General features: G+C 40.6%; 1 protein-coding gene across 3 annotated transcripts in view; it reads right to left on the bottom strand.

The window, feature by feature from the left end:
- Nucleotides 1-14,897, bottom strand: part of LOC126368373 (uncharacterized) — a 47,326-nt gene that overhangs the window by 25,257 nt on the left and 7,172 nt on the right. For all 3 annotated transcript variants that reach the window (XM_050012314.1, XM_050012315.1, XM_050012316.1), the window contains exons 3-6: nucleotides 14,046-14,190; nucleotides 3,284-3,481; nucleotides 2,468-2,507; nucleotides 1,377-1,452 (exon numbers count right to left, since the gene is read on the bottom strand). In XM_050012314.1, the coding sequence (XP_049868271.1) occupies nucleotides 1,377-1,452; nucleotides 2,468-2,507; nucleotides 3,284-3,481; nucleotides 14,046-14,190 (459 nt within the window). The remainder of the gene's footprint in view (nucleotides 1-1,376; nucleotides 1,453-2,467; nucleotides 2,508-3,283; nucleotides 3,482-14,045; nucleotides 14,191-14,897) is intronic.

Here is a 14,897-nt window from a genome sequence, read left to right as displayed (position 1 = left end):
ATGCAATGATATATTCCAGTGACTTAATAGTCACGGATGTAGTGATTGGCGTATCTAACGAAACTTGTCGAATTTATATCTTTATCAATTTTTATTTCATTGTGCATTTAAAATGTTTACTTACAACAAAAAACTGTTTTACAATTACAATGCTACATGTATAATTTATTTGGTTTCTGGGCGCTATCCCACTTGCGTCAGACAGAGTACTGCGGGGCGGAAGGCAAGAAGGAATCCACTGCTCTATTTTTGCCTAAAAATGTAGCATGAAAAATGCTACACCGACAAGAGCGTGGCCCTTAAATTGATGATGATGATGATGAAGTATAATTTGTTAAATATATAAAGCTACGGTTGACAGTTGGCAGAGGACCTAGTTCAGAATGCACGTTGCATTGACCAAATTGGGAATATTCTTAGAAAAGGTTTAGTACGATCCACTCTATACCGGAGTGAGTTTACGAAACGAATGTCTTGAAGCAAATAGAATTCCATAACCTCTATTTACCCCAGTGGGAAATAGGCGTGAGTTTGTGTATGTAATTACAACCAAAAATAGATAACTAACAAAACCATGGCGCATGCTTTAAGTAAACGTTTGATTTTTTCAATCGCTCGACTTTACATAACATTGTACGATTACAAAATTGTAACGGTTTTTGCGATAAAAATGTAAATATATACGAATTTTCAAGAAAAATGCCCACTCCTTAGATTTGACTCGTAGTGACGAATTGATTGATTCGCTCATATAACCAACCTCAAACACACATTAGGTAAACCGATTCGATTACACAACTGACGTTTCATGTTGCGACTGTGAACAATCTGCGTTGCCCACTGACAACCGTTATGTAGGCCAGAGTTGCGGAAACCACAGCGACGGAACTATTGTGTTATCATATTTGCGGAGAAAAGTGACGGGGTCTTGCTTGGTTTGAATGCTTGCATTTTTATTATGCTATCCCACCTTCACAGCAACCTTCACCTTTTTTACTGTAAAAATCACTTTGTAAGACTGTCCTTTGTTTGGTAAGGACTTTTCAGGCTTGAATCACCTGAAAGTCTGAAAAAATAAGATGATTCCGTGCTAGAAGGGCACGTTAAGTTGTTGGTCCCGGCTATAAGCCGTAAAGCACCTTCACCAACCCGCAGCGGAGCAGCGTGGTGGAGTATGCTCCATACCCCTTTCGGTTGATTGAGGGGAGGCCTGTGCCCAGCAGTGGGACGTATATAGGCCGTTTATGTATGTGTGTGATGTATATACCCCACCTTGGAAACAGCTTATCGTCACCTTAAGAATGAAATCCTTGTAACCGTCATCATCTCCCCAGTACTATCCCGTTTTGAAGAAAATGAAGTTTGGATGGACTCACCTGAAGTTGCTGCACCAATAGGAAGGCCCCCACGTGCAACGCTCAGACCCCAGGAGTGGTACCTTTACAGTGTTTGCTGCGAAAATACAGACTTCATTAGTAAAGTCTTAAGCCGAGATTTCCAGACACAATAGGTAAACAATGTGGCTTGGATTTTAATAGGACATTCGATATTTCGACTTTAAAACAAACTGTACAATGAGCTAATTTCCATCTAGTCAAATCAGTTACTTTTTACTAAACGTCAAAACACTAAATTACTATGGAATTTGTATGAAAAAAAACACTGTGACGTCATAGAAAAACGTGACAAATTGTCGGACTTATTATTACGTTTTTCTAGATTAAAATTCATAAATAAGTTGAATAGAACAAAGAATTTTTTTTTTTTGGTTTTCGTTAGTTTTAGATCTGTCTTTATTTAGCAATCAGAATTTCATCATTTATTTTGAACTTAGTACACGACCCATTTCACTGGGTCAAAGATAAATTATAAAATGTCAATCTAGAAATAGAAGCCAATCTAAGATGATCAAAAATCAATCTCTTTTTACTTTTCGATTTGTGTCCGAATTTTTTTGTCATTGAGGTACGTTTGATCTCTTTTATTGATGACGTCACAGGACAGTATTTGTAAACAAACTTCAAAGAAAACTTTGACTTGATGTTTCGTAAAAAGTATCTCATATGACTAGGTTGTCAAGTAGCCTTTTGTCAATTATGACGTCACAAAAAGCAACTGTTTATACCTTTAGTGTCAATGCCACTGTTAACTCAAATGCGTCTACTTGATAAATTAATATATGTGTATTATTTGTATTATAACGGTAATCTCTTTGTGAGAATGTCCTTTGTTTGTAAAGGACATTGCACGCTTGAAACACCTGATTGTCCGAAAAAGTAAGATGATCCCGTGCTTGGGAGGGCACTAAGCCATTGGTTCTGGCTACTAGCAGTCACACCTCCACCAACCCGCAGTAGAGCAGCGTGGTGGAGTACGCTTCAAACCCCCTCCAGTTGAATGGGAGGAAGCCTGTGCCCAGCAGTGGGACGTATTCAGGATGTTTATGTATGTATGTAATGATAATTACCTTTCTTGGGGTTTTGATCCAAAGGCTTTTTGGTTTTGCTCTGAAAATATTAATTTAGGTTAGTTCGTGTACTCATATTTCAACTATTTTAACGGTTTAAAGACACGAGATCAGCGCGGCGCGATTTATATCGAGGGCTTGGAATCGCCGTACATCATGTTTCTACGTACTTAGGTGGGTAGCATTCGCTGCGGTCGAATGCCTCGATATAATTCACACCGCACGAGGTGTGGTTTCCATGCACCCCGTGGGTCTTGTAAAATTATGGTCAAATCACCTTCAAATATATCTCCGAGACCTACAACACTTACGAGGGAAGGAGATTTTACTACAGGATGATAGAAAAACTAACTCTTTAAACAGTGTGGCCTAAATGTGCGATTTACACTCAAAGCCAAAATGTTAGCCACCTTTGAATTGTTACACAGGCCTAAAACAACCTTCCGAGCACCATGAGAGCGCACTCTAGGAGCGGGTTGGTCGTCACCTGAGTTGCGATGAGACAAGTTGTTTGTAGTTTTTCAAGGTTCTTTATTGGTAATAATAATTATAAATGTTGACTCACAAAACATGGTCAGCGAGAAACACAACATCTATTTAAATTAAAACGTTTTCAGGCTATTTATTCTTTAAAACACTTATAAAAGAAACCATAAATACACTTATTACATTACACATACACGCACACGCACGCACGCACGCACGCACGCACGCACACACACACACACACACATACTGTACATATACTCGTATTATATTATTATATATATTATATATACATCTGATGAGGCAAGTACTTCTGTCTCTCTCACTTACGCTCAAAGCCAAGATGTTGTCCAACTTCTGATTGTTGCACAGGCCTACAACCCGGCACATGGTCTCCGGCGTGGCCTCGGACAGCAGCAGGTGCGACAGGTACTCGTCCAGCTTGGCCGTGTTGTCCTTGCAGTGCTGGCGCACCACTTGGTAGGGCAGGTCGCGGCAGGCGGAGCCCACGCGGTTGCCCAGATACTCCTAGGGATACATGGGTAGGTTAAGAGACTGCAATAGTGATGTAAACATAACATAAAACAATACACCCCAAATAACCCTGACACCAAAGTTGCTGAGTTTGGAAATCCACCTCACAAATCACACGATAGATGAGAAGAAGAAATTATCACGTTTTTCACAGGGTCCGCTTACCTAACCTTGAAGATTTGACATGTCAGGTTTTTTACAGAAGCGACTGCCTGTCTGACCTACCAACCCGCGAAGGGAAAACCACATAAAAAGTCATGAACGTGTGTCATCAACTACTTGTATTTAATATCTCTATTATCATTTACAATTATTAATGAGATGATTTATTTACATTTGTATCATAATTATCAATAATTATAATTGTCATTTAAAATTAATAAGTATATCAATTTAGTAATTGTGAGCCAACTGTCCAGCCAACACCTGTTCTGGTGGGGATAAGGCTATAAGTAGTCGCCAGAACAGTGGAGGGGACAGTCGTCTCTCAACCGTCCAGTCGGACACATCATATTTAGTGCAGTATAAATTATTGTGATACCTAATCGAGTGCGGGAAACCTTTGTAAGTGGATTGATTACACGCTATACAAGTGAGTACTTATTTTATTTAAAATAATCTATAACCCCACTAAATAATCTGTAATGAGGTATTCTACATCTCAGAAGTGGGATAGCGAAATTACAAGCCTACAAAAGTGGAGATAGTGTGCTTTTTCATCCAAATTATTTTTTTCCTTTTCATTTTCTATTATGATTGAATGTCGAAACATGTGGGAATTATAATTTTCCCTTTTTGATTTTGAAGATCAATATTGTTACTATTTTCTATTCAATCTATATTGCTTCACAAACAACAAAAAAAAAATATTTTTTTTTTTATTATTACTCACAATGTACCTATAATGGTGTAGCTGTGTTTGTTGATAAATAGTTCCTGTTTGCGAATATATAAAATCCGGATTGCTTTGGCTAAAAGCTTCTTAACCAACATGGTCTGTAGACACCTGTTGCAATAATTATGTATATTCCTACCATGAGCCCATCAGCTTACCTAGATCACTGGACTATGATGAAATGCCTAATCATACTTAAACTATCTATATGATAATACACTATACTAAATTCTTAATTTTCTTTTCTGTTCTTTTCGTTTTGCTTTCCTTTCCTAAATTATTCTTTTTGTAGCTTCTCCGGCTTTGAATCGTATGCTTTTGCATAAAGTGATTTTAATTTAGCACTACTTAGTCCTATGACGGCATATTTGTAATCGGGTTACTTTCTGCGTTTATTTTTTTTCTCGATTCCAGTGAACCTGAACGAAGGCAACCTAATGTGCCCGGATGGTATAGTGCGCCCATCCCGCAGCAGGGAGAGGAGTATCATCCTGGACAAGGCTATCCTTCAACCACGTGGTGGGACCCGAAGCCGCTCCACTAGGCGAAGCTTGCGGAATGCCGCTAGAGAATCACTGGATCGACGAGGGCACCGTCCTCGCAGCAGGCAGCGACAACTTCGAAGCCCTGGAGTTGATCAACAATCAACGAGCCACCCCAACCGGACTGTGAGCCGGCCATCTCGCGGTAGTAGCCGCCGGTCAAGCAGGCCGACCAGGAGCCGCCGGTCACGCAGCCGTGACAGATGCTGCCGGTCGCGCAGCCGGGCCAGCAGACACCGACCCCGCTGCCGGTCGCGCAGCCGAGCCAGCAGACACCGACCCCGCTGCCGGTCGCGCAGCCGGGCCAGCAGACACCGACCTCGCCGTCGAGTCGGCCGCTGCCGGTCGCGCAGCCGGGCCAGCCGCTGCCGGTCACGCAGCCGGGCCAGCCGCTGCCGGTCACGCAGCCGGGCCAGCCGCTGCCGGTCACGCAGCCGGGGCAGTCGCCACCGGACGCGCAGCCACTCCAGCGGCTCCACCCATTGCCGACCAGGTGACCACAGAGACAAGGGTGAGTCAATAACATCAACTACTTTGGAAAAACTGCTAGAAGCTTTTACATCTGCTAATCGTAAAGATAGTCAAGATAAGTTAGGCGCTGTACAAAATGCTGTCCCTGAATTTGATCCTGCGAGAAAAGAGCAGACGATGCCCATATGGATACAGAAAGTTAATGAGTGTGCATCCATGTACGGATGGTCAGAAAAACAGATTATTTTCTACGCCCTTCCAAAATTACGTGGCGTTGCTCAGCGTTGGTATGAAGGGCTATCGACGGTTCTTTTCTCGTGGGAGGAATGGCAAGCTAAGCTGGTATCTGCATTCCCTCCCGATGAGAACTACGGGCAAACGCTTAGCGACATGCTGGCAAGGCGCGCTCGTTTCGGTGATGCACTGGAAACTTACTTTTACGATAAAATTGCGCTGATTAATAGATGTGGTATAGTAGGGAAGCGGGCCGTGGAATGTATCCTACACGGGATCGATGATCGTTCAGTTCGGCTAGGTGCGGAAGCAGTTCAATATGACGATCCCGATAAGTTACTTGCGTATCTTAGAAATGCTAGAAATTGCAGACCCCAAAATGAGCGAAGACCAACTCGAGGACAAAATAATAACAAGATTCAGGACTCACAGAGACAAAATATTAGAGTAACGCATTGTTTCAACTGCAAGCAGGAAGGTCACACTGTGACTCAGTGCACCCAACCCATCAAGAGATGTGGAAAGTGCAACAAACTTGGTCATAACACTGAACAGTGTTATTCCAGGCAACCTGCTACTTCTGATAAGGCAGTCATGTCTGTTTCAAATGAGTGTCAGCCCAGTGATAAATATTTCAAGGTTGTTGGGATTAATCGAACTCCTTTTGAAGCATTCATTGATTTCGGCAGCGAATGCTGTATGATTAGATTAACGGATTCTCGGAAAGTTATCAGTAATTACGACACGGATAATCTTCCAACGCTTAGAGGATTTGGTAACTCTATAGTCAAGGTCTTGGGGAAATGTCGTGTTAGTGTGGAGATAGATGATGTTGAGGCAAACGTCGAGTTATTCATTGTACCCGACGAAGCTATGCACGTCCCTGTTATGATAGGACAGTCATTTACCGAGCAGTCTCAAGTAGTCGTCTATAAGACAAGTGATAAACTACATATGATGCAGTCCATTGGCGATATAACCATACGGCCTAAAGTGAATATCCTTGTTAAAGAAGATATTACACTATCTGGGACTTCAGTTATTGACGTTCACACTGAGCCAGTGATCAGTGGCGACGTATATATAGAAGGTGGCATTCGTCTTGCATCGGATGTTCAGTTCGTTGTTCCATCAGGATTGTTTCACATAAGCGAAGGTGGTTTGGGCAAAATTGTAGTAAACATGCCACAAGATAGAGTTGTTTCACTTAAAAGGGGACACAGAATTGCTCGTGCGCGTGAAGCCAGAGAGGATAAGATTGATCCTAAACGGGTATTACGTGTGACCAAAGAGAAATTGCCTTTACGTGAAATCGATATTAAAGTAGGTGAGAGCATTTCACTTGAACAAAAGAAACAGTTAGTTAAGCTTCTTAATAACTACAGGGAATGTTTTGCTTCTGACCTATCTGAGTTGGGTACAACTAACGCAGGTGAAATGACAATTACTCTCCACGACGATGAACCGGTGGTTTATAGACCCTACCGCTTGTCAATTAAAGAAAAGGAGGTAGTCAGGGACATGGTTTCCGAGCTCCTGGAGAATGGTATAGTTACACCTTCCACATCTCCGTATGCAAGTCCAGTGGTACTCGTGCGCAAGAAAACAGGGGAATATCGATTATGTATCGACTATCGCGCCCTGAATAAAAAGACTGTTAGGGATAACTACCCTATGCCGCTAATAGATGACCAGTTGGATGTACTAGCTGGTTATTCGTTTTATACCACTCTGGATCTCGCTTCGGGATACTATCAGATACCCATCCGGGAGAGCGATAGGCCTAAAACAGCGTTTGTTACAAACGATGGACACTATGAATTTACACGGATGCCCTTTGGATTGGCCAATGCTCCGGCAACCTTTCAACGCATCATGAACCAGGTATTAGGTCCTGTTAGGCACAAAGAAGCTTCGCCCTACTTAGACGATGTGATTATACCAGCTAAAGACTTTTCCGAAGGGTTAATTCGATTAGAAAATATACTCAAGTTACTTTCTAACGCTGGTCTAACATTAAAACTTTCCAAATGTTTATTTTTCGGTGAAACCGTTGACTATTTGGGGTTTGAAGTATCGAAGGGTGGGATTCGTCCAGGTTCTAGGAAAATTGAGGCCGTAGAGAAATTCCCAGTACCGCAGAACCAACACCAGGTACGTCAGTTTTTGGGTCTGGCAAGCTTTTTCCGGCGCTTTGTACAAGGTTTCTCAGTAATAGCGAAGCCTCTTACCAAACTGTTGAAAAAGGACTCTACTTGGTGTTGGGGCTCGGACCAAGAGCTAGCATTTAAAAAGCTGAAGGGTACTTTAACCGACAAACCGACATTGGCCCTATATAATCCATGTGCTGACACAGAATTACATACAGACGCGTGTAAAATAGGAGTAGCTGGTATATTACTACAGCGTAATGAGTTTGGGGTTCTTAGGCCGGTGGCATATTTTAGCCGACAAACTACTCCCGAGGAACAGAATTATTCCTCTTATGATCTCGAGACACTCGCGGTAATATCAGCTCTTCAGAAATTCCGTGTATATCTCGTCGGTATCAAATTTAAAATTGTTACCGACTGTAACTCGTTGCGTGCAACGTTCCAGAAGAGAGATGTGTTGCCGCGAGTGGCGAGGTGGTGGGAGCAGATGCAAGAGTACCACTTTGACATCGAGTATAAGGCAGGAACCTCTATGGCACATGTGGATGCGCTAAGTCGCAATCCTATTCCCCAAGCATCGACCGATGTCGTTGACGTCAGGAATGTTGGGGAAGAGAGTTGGCTGGTCACTGTGCAAAACGCAGATTCAGAAATTCAACGAATCATAAAGATTATTAGAGACCCGGAATTCGATAACATTATTGACATAAAGAATAACTATAAATTGAGGGGGGATAAGTTGTTTAGATTAACACCTGAAGGAGAAAGGTGGGTTGTGCCTAAGAGTGTCCGCTGGCAAGTGTTGAAACTTAATCATGATGATATTGGACACTTCTCAGTGGATAAGACATTGGAAAAGTTGAAAGCGTCATACTGGTTCCCAAAAATGCGAACTTTCGTTAAGAAATATGTAACATCATGCTTGGAATGTGCTTATTCTAAATCTTCAGGGGGGAAGAAACCCGGGTTTCTGCACCCTATTGAAAAGGTCAGTACCCCTTTCGATACTGTACATATCGACCACGTAGGGCCTTTTGTTCGAAGCAGTAGAGGAAACATGCACATCTTGGTGATAATCGACGCTTATACTAAGTATATCTATCTGAAACCGGTTAGGAATACGAAATCACATACAAGCATTAAAGTACTTAAAGATTATTTCAGTATTTTCGGGGTTCCAAGGAGGCTGATATCTGACAGAGGTACGTCCTTCACCAGCGCCAGTTTTAAGAAGTTTATGCTTGACAAAGGCATTAAACATGTGCTAAATGCGGTGGCCACATCAAGAGCCAACGGACAGGTGGAACGCTATAATAAAGTAATAGTCGACGCTTTAACTGCCAAATCAATTGGCTCATCTGACAAGAAATGGGACGAGCACCTGCCTGACATTCAGTGGGGCCTTAACAACACCTTAAACAAAGGTATTAACAGAACTCCTTCGGAAGCATTATTTGGCACGCGACTAACTGGCTCTAGTGAGGGCAGGATACTGTTCGAACTTGTCGATGAATCTGATCAGGTGTCTGAAACCGTTCCGGATTTAACTCAAATACGGAAAGAAGTTAGTTCCCACATTGAAATGTGCCAACAAAAACAAAAGGAAGCCTTTGATACACACCGTTCCGCTCCTATTAAGTACCAGATAGGTGATTTGGTTAGACTAGAGCGGCAAGTGCCTGCTACAGGACAGAGTAAAAAGCTTATACCCAGATTTCAGGGCCCTTATAAGATCTCGGCGATACTTGACCACGATCGGTTCCAAGTGGAGGACACCCCTATAACTCGAAAGGGTGGTAGGAAATTTTCGACAATCGTTGCCATTGACAAAATCAAACCTTGGCTTAGTTTTAACCGACCACACGATAGCGAAATGTCTGAATCCGGTGAATCATCTGAAAATAGTTCTTGAATAGCACCTACTACTAAGGTCTACCTTCCGACTTGTCGTAAATCAAATTATTCTGTTCACCTTATATATTTACTTACTTAATGATTCATTTAATGACAATCACGTTTATAAACAACAACAAATAATCAAAATTATACGAACACACACTGAATTGTAACACTACAATGTAATTTATTGTACATCAAATATTATTAATAATAATAATAAATAAACTTATTTAAAAAAAAAAAAATATCATAATTGTTACAATGAAGTTTACAATATATTATTATTGTTGTTTATTATATTTAAATATAGTAAAATGTAATCATAATATTGTGTGGACTACCCTGGTCCTTTAAAATAATTTGGACTACCTTGGTCCTCTTGAATAATGCGGACACCCTGGTCCTTCAAAATAGTTTGGACTACCCTGGTCCTTTAGAATGGTCTGGACTACCCTGGTCCTTTAGAATAGTTTGGACTACCCTGGTCCTTTAGAATAGTTTGGACTACCCTGGTCCTTTAGAATAGTTTGGACTACCCTGGTCCTTTAGAATGGTTTGGACTACCCTGGTCCCTTAGAATAACGCGGACTACCCTGGTCCTGTAGAATAGTTGGAAATTTTCTAGTTCAATGTTTACCTATACATTAAAGTATTGTTTTACTTGGCATTATTTTTATTTTAAATGTAGATAATTATATATTATACTCTGATAAAGGTTATATTCAATAATAATGTATACATTCGTACGAGGTCGTACGTTATGCTTTGGATGGCCGAACTGTCATCAACTACTTGTATTTAATATCTCTATTATCATTTACAATTATTAATGAGATGATTTATTTACATTTGTATCATAATTATCAATAATTATAATTGTCATTTAAAATTAATAAGTATATCAATTTAGTAATTGTGAGCCAACTGTCCAGCCAACACCTGTTCTGGTGGGGATAAGGCTATAAGTAGTCGCCAGAACAGTGGAGGGGACAGTCGTCTCTCAACCGTCCAGTCGGACACATCATATTTAGTGCAGTATAAATTATTGTGATACCTAATCGAGTGCGGGAAACCTTTGTAAGTGGATTGATTACACGCTATACAAGTGAGTACTTATTTTATTTAAAATAATCTATAACCCCACTAAATAATCTGTAATGAGGTATTCTACACGTGGATTTAACTATTTGACAGCCGACCAAAATTGAATCCAATTGTCATAAAATTCGACTGAACTTTGCTTGGTTGTCAAATACTTAAACCCTAAATCCCTGGTTTATTTTTTATTTATAAAGTGGTATGCGTTTAAATTCGTGGTCTCCCGGATTGGTGAACGGTTAATGGCAATAGCCTCAGCCCTATTACACGGGGCTTAAACATAGCTGGCGAGGGTGTATTGTGTTTATAGTGTTGGTATTCTAAAACATCTCTGCCTACCCCTTCGGGAATACAGGCGTAATGTTATGTTGTAATTCTTATTCGCAGTTGAAAATTATAAGTTGCGGCGTAAGCAATTTAAGGTGGAACGATACATTACTTATGTTATTGTTTACATTGGTTTTTATTTAATCAAACGAATGTAAAATATGTAATAACACATTCAATTATGCTAGTTTAATCCGATAATTCGATAAATGTTACGTGCGGATAAAATGTGGATACTTTATTACCTTATCGAGATAAAAAAACGGAAAACCTCAATAGCCATTGTATTCTATATCTAAAAGTAACAAAACAGTGCAACGTGTGATTACAGCTGGTGGGTGATTAAAGCCCTTATCAGTCTGCATCTAAAGTACCTTGTTCTACTATTGGTGAGATAAGACAGTAATTTAAAAAAGGTTAAAAACTAGAAGTTTTACCTTTATTATACCATGTTTTATGAGGAAATAAATAATTTTGAATTTGAATTTTTTGAAAGCTCAAACGTAGGCGGCAGCCAAATTTTATAATTATAATTATTATATAATTAAATTTTGACAGTTCTCCAAACTGGTGCTAATTCCTACAGACGCCATCTAATTTTATTTTAAGTTATACCTGTCATTTTCTTATCCGTTGAAAAAGAAAAGGACGGGTAATCGACAGGCATAAAATTTATGGAATACACGTCAATTTAAAACAGAAATCTAAAACAACCGTCTAAAAATTTTACAACCGCCAATAACCCGACAGAATTAAGTTGAGTTAAACGGGTTGTATACCGACGAGATACCTATTTGATTCGCCCGGGTTTATTTACTCATTCGTTTTAAAATTGTCAGCCGTCTATCATCCGTCCCAATTCTTTTCGCCAGATAAGAAAATGACAGGTATAACTTAAGATAAAATTCGATGGCGTGTTAAGCGTCCTATACGAATTGGTGCGGGTGAGGGTGGCGCGAATTACCACCTACCTATGTATGGGTTAAAGAAATAAAATGAAGAAAGGCAGTTCTCATTAAATAAACCAATCATTGAATCCATCATTTTACGATACTAAAGTGACTAGTAAGACATAATAACAATAATAAAACACTTTATTGCACACAAATTTACAAAACATTTACAGGATAAACTTATTCTAAAGTGGGCAAAGGCGGGCTTATCATAATCTTAAGTTTTATAAACAAACTTATTAATAACAAAATTAATTACCCACGGTTGTTTGTTTATATCAAGTGTCCGCCCATTGAAAGGACGAAATTAATAATAATATTGATCATTTTGAGTTTTCGTGAACACTGTTTCGTGATGACAATGCGTTGTAACATGATATAATTTATACTTCATAACAAAATAACATTAATACTTTAAAATCAGCAACAAAACTGCAGACTAAGATCATGATTTCGTTCTAATAACACTCATTACATCTACATTCATTGGTAATTCTAAATTACATTTATAAATATATTTTCAGCCGAACCATAGAATAAAGAATAGAACTAACCCTCTGTCCCGCACCAATTCGTATAGGACGCTTACTTCACCCCCTCTGGGTCTTACTTTAGTCTTAAATGGGTAGGGCTACACAAAGTTATATAGTACACACTCAGTCCCATGTTTAAGTCCCATCCATGATATCAATTATCTATGATCGAAACGTGAATTCTCAAAGAGAAAGATATTCGATAAAGTCTGACTCGCACGGGACTTGAACCCGCAGTTCTTGTCACGCTGGACGACCGTGTTAACCATTACGTGTTACGAATTCACACTCATAAAGTCGATGATTCAAGTTCAGTGGTATCAAGCCCAAGTAGTAGGCTGAGCTATAGGCCATCTACGGGGTCCACAGGTGGCGGATAGTGGAACGGCCATCAGATATGGTTAGCTGCGAATATAAAAATAAGCAGTCCCCGACCAAACAGCGACAGGATTAGCAGAACGTAGTAGGTAGCTCACTGGAACGGGCTATCCTGTAAAATGCTACTTAGGTTCTATGACGATCTTGTGACGTAGCGAGTAGTCGCCGCTACTTCAAAGGCGCACCCCTGATGTCGGGCAGCAGTGGTATCAGTACTGGTTGAAGGCTGAGAAAATGGATTCTGGTAGGGCTCTAGCTAAAACATCACCGATTGAAAAATTGGTCGGTGTGCTGCGGAACGGAAGGCGATTGGGGCAACCACCGTTCTACACGCCCTATCTATGGAGTAATGAAGGCGATTACTCCACAGACAAGAACGCAGCTCTTAAATAAAGAAAGAGAGGTTTCAAGCCTAAGCCGAGATTCTAACCCGTGACACTACGGTATAACTCAAGCGTTTTCGCAACATTGCTATCAATGATTTTCAAACTGGAAATTGACCTATATCGAAGCCACTAGCCTGATGGTCGGATGACGTAGTGAGGTATAGTGGAAAGCAGTGAATGTGACTTGCATAGGACCGGGAAGGATGGCGTGAAAGACCTCGTTTTACACATACGAGTACACTACACTTTGACGTTATCGTACACGCGCATCTGTGTGTGACGTCTGACGCCCATCGATTGTAGACTAAAGTAAGACCGAGGGGGTGAGGTGAACCTAGCTCAGCCGCTGGTGCAAAATACGTATGTAATATGTAACTTACCAGGAGGAGCTCAGTGGCGAAGCGGTAAACGCGCTCGGTCTGCGATTGTTGAAGTTAAGCAACTTTCGCAAAGGCCGGTCATAGGATGGGTAACCACAAAAAAAGAAAGTTTTCATCTCGAGCTCCTCCGTGCTTCGGAAGGCACGTTAAGCCGTTGGTCCCGGCTGCATTAGCAGTCGTTAATAACGACCAATCCGCACTGGGCCCCCGTGGTAGTTAAAGGCCCGATCTCCCTATCCATCCATAGGGAAGGCCTGTGCCCCAGCAGTGGGGACGTTAATGGGCTGGTGATGTGATGATGTAACTTACCGGGTTGATGAGGTCCTTGACATCTTTCAGTTGTCTGAAGAGCCGGACGAACCTGTCGGACACGTCGTTGCTGCGGATCTCCTCGGCCTGCGTCTCCCACACGGTGGATATGCAGTGCCCGACGGCGCCGCACTCCGCCGCCTTCCTGTACACAAACGCAATAACAGTCATGTTGGGAATTGAGAACGCACCCATTATTATTAGCCTAGTATGTTGGCTAATCTGCTAGTTACTGATTATGTTGGCAATACCTTTTTTATCTATCATTATTTATCTATAATAAATACATTCGCGCATTTTTGTCCATAAAACAAACAAGTCTTCTTATTTTTTTTAAATATCGTCAAGTCAGATGGGATATAAAATTTTTAGACGGTTGTTTTAGATGTCTGCTTAAAATTGACGTGTATTCCATTAATTTTACGACGGTCGATTACCCGTCCCTTTCTTTTTCAACGGATATGAAAATGGCAGGTATAACTTAAAATAAAATTAGCACCGTTATCACAGAAATGTAGATAAATCACAAGTCACAACAAATGATTTCTACTTCCTACAAGGAAGAGTAAGTGGGTTGTAATTTGTAAGCCATTAGTTCAAACTTTGACCCGAATTGTTTGTCAGTGACTAAGAAATGGGTCGTAGATATCTAAATAAGGCAAGTTATTTATAAAGTAATATATTAAAACGACTTCCGATTTTAACAGTTTGACGCATAGTGGACTCAATATATTTTTTATGGCATTCTCAAATATTTTTCAACGACATGACACCCCACTTCACTGTAAAGGTGTAAAAAATGAGTTTTCTATGCGCTACTTATAGGGGATCGACAAAAAACACTGTTTTTGG

Source organism: Pectinophora gossypiella, chromosome 7 (assembly GCF_024362695.1).
Source record: "Pectinophora gossypiella chromosome 7, ilPecGoss1.1, whole genome shotgun sequence".
Classification (NCBI taxonomy): Eukaryota; Metazoa; Arthropoda; class Insecta; order Lepidoptera; family Gelechiidae; genus Pectinophora; species Pectinophora gossypiella.
Note: the sequence above shows the minus strand (reverse complement) of the source record. Positions and strands in the feature narration are given on the sequence as shown.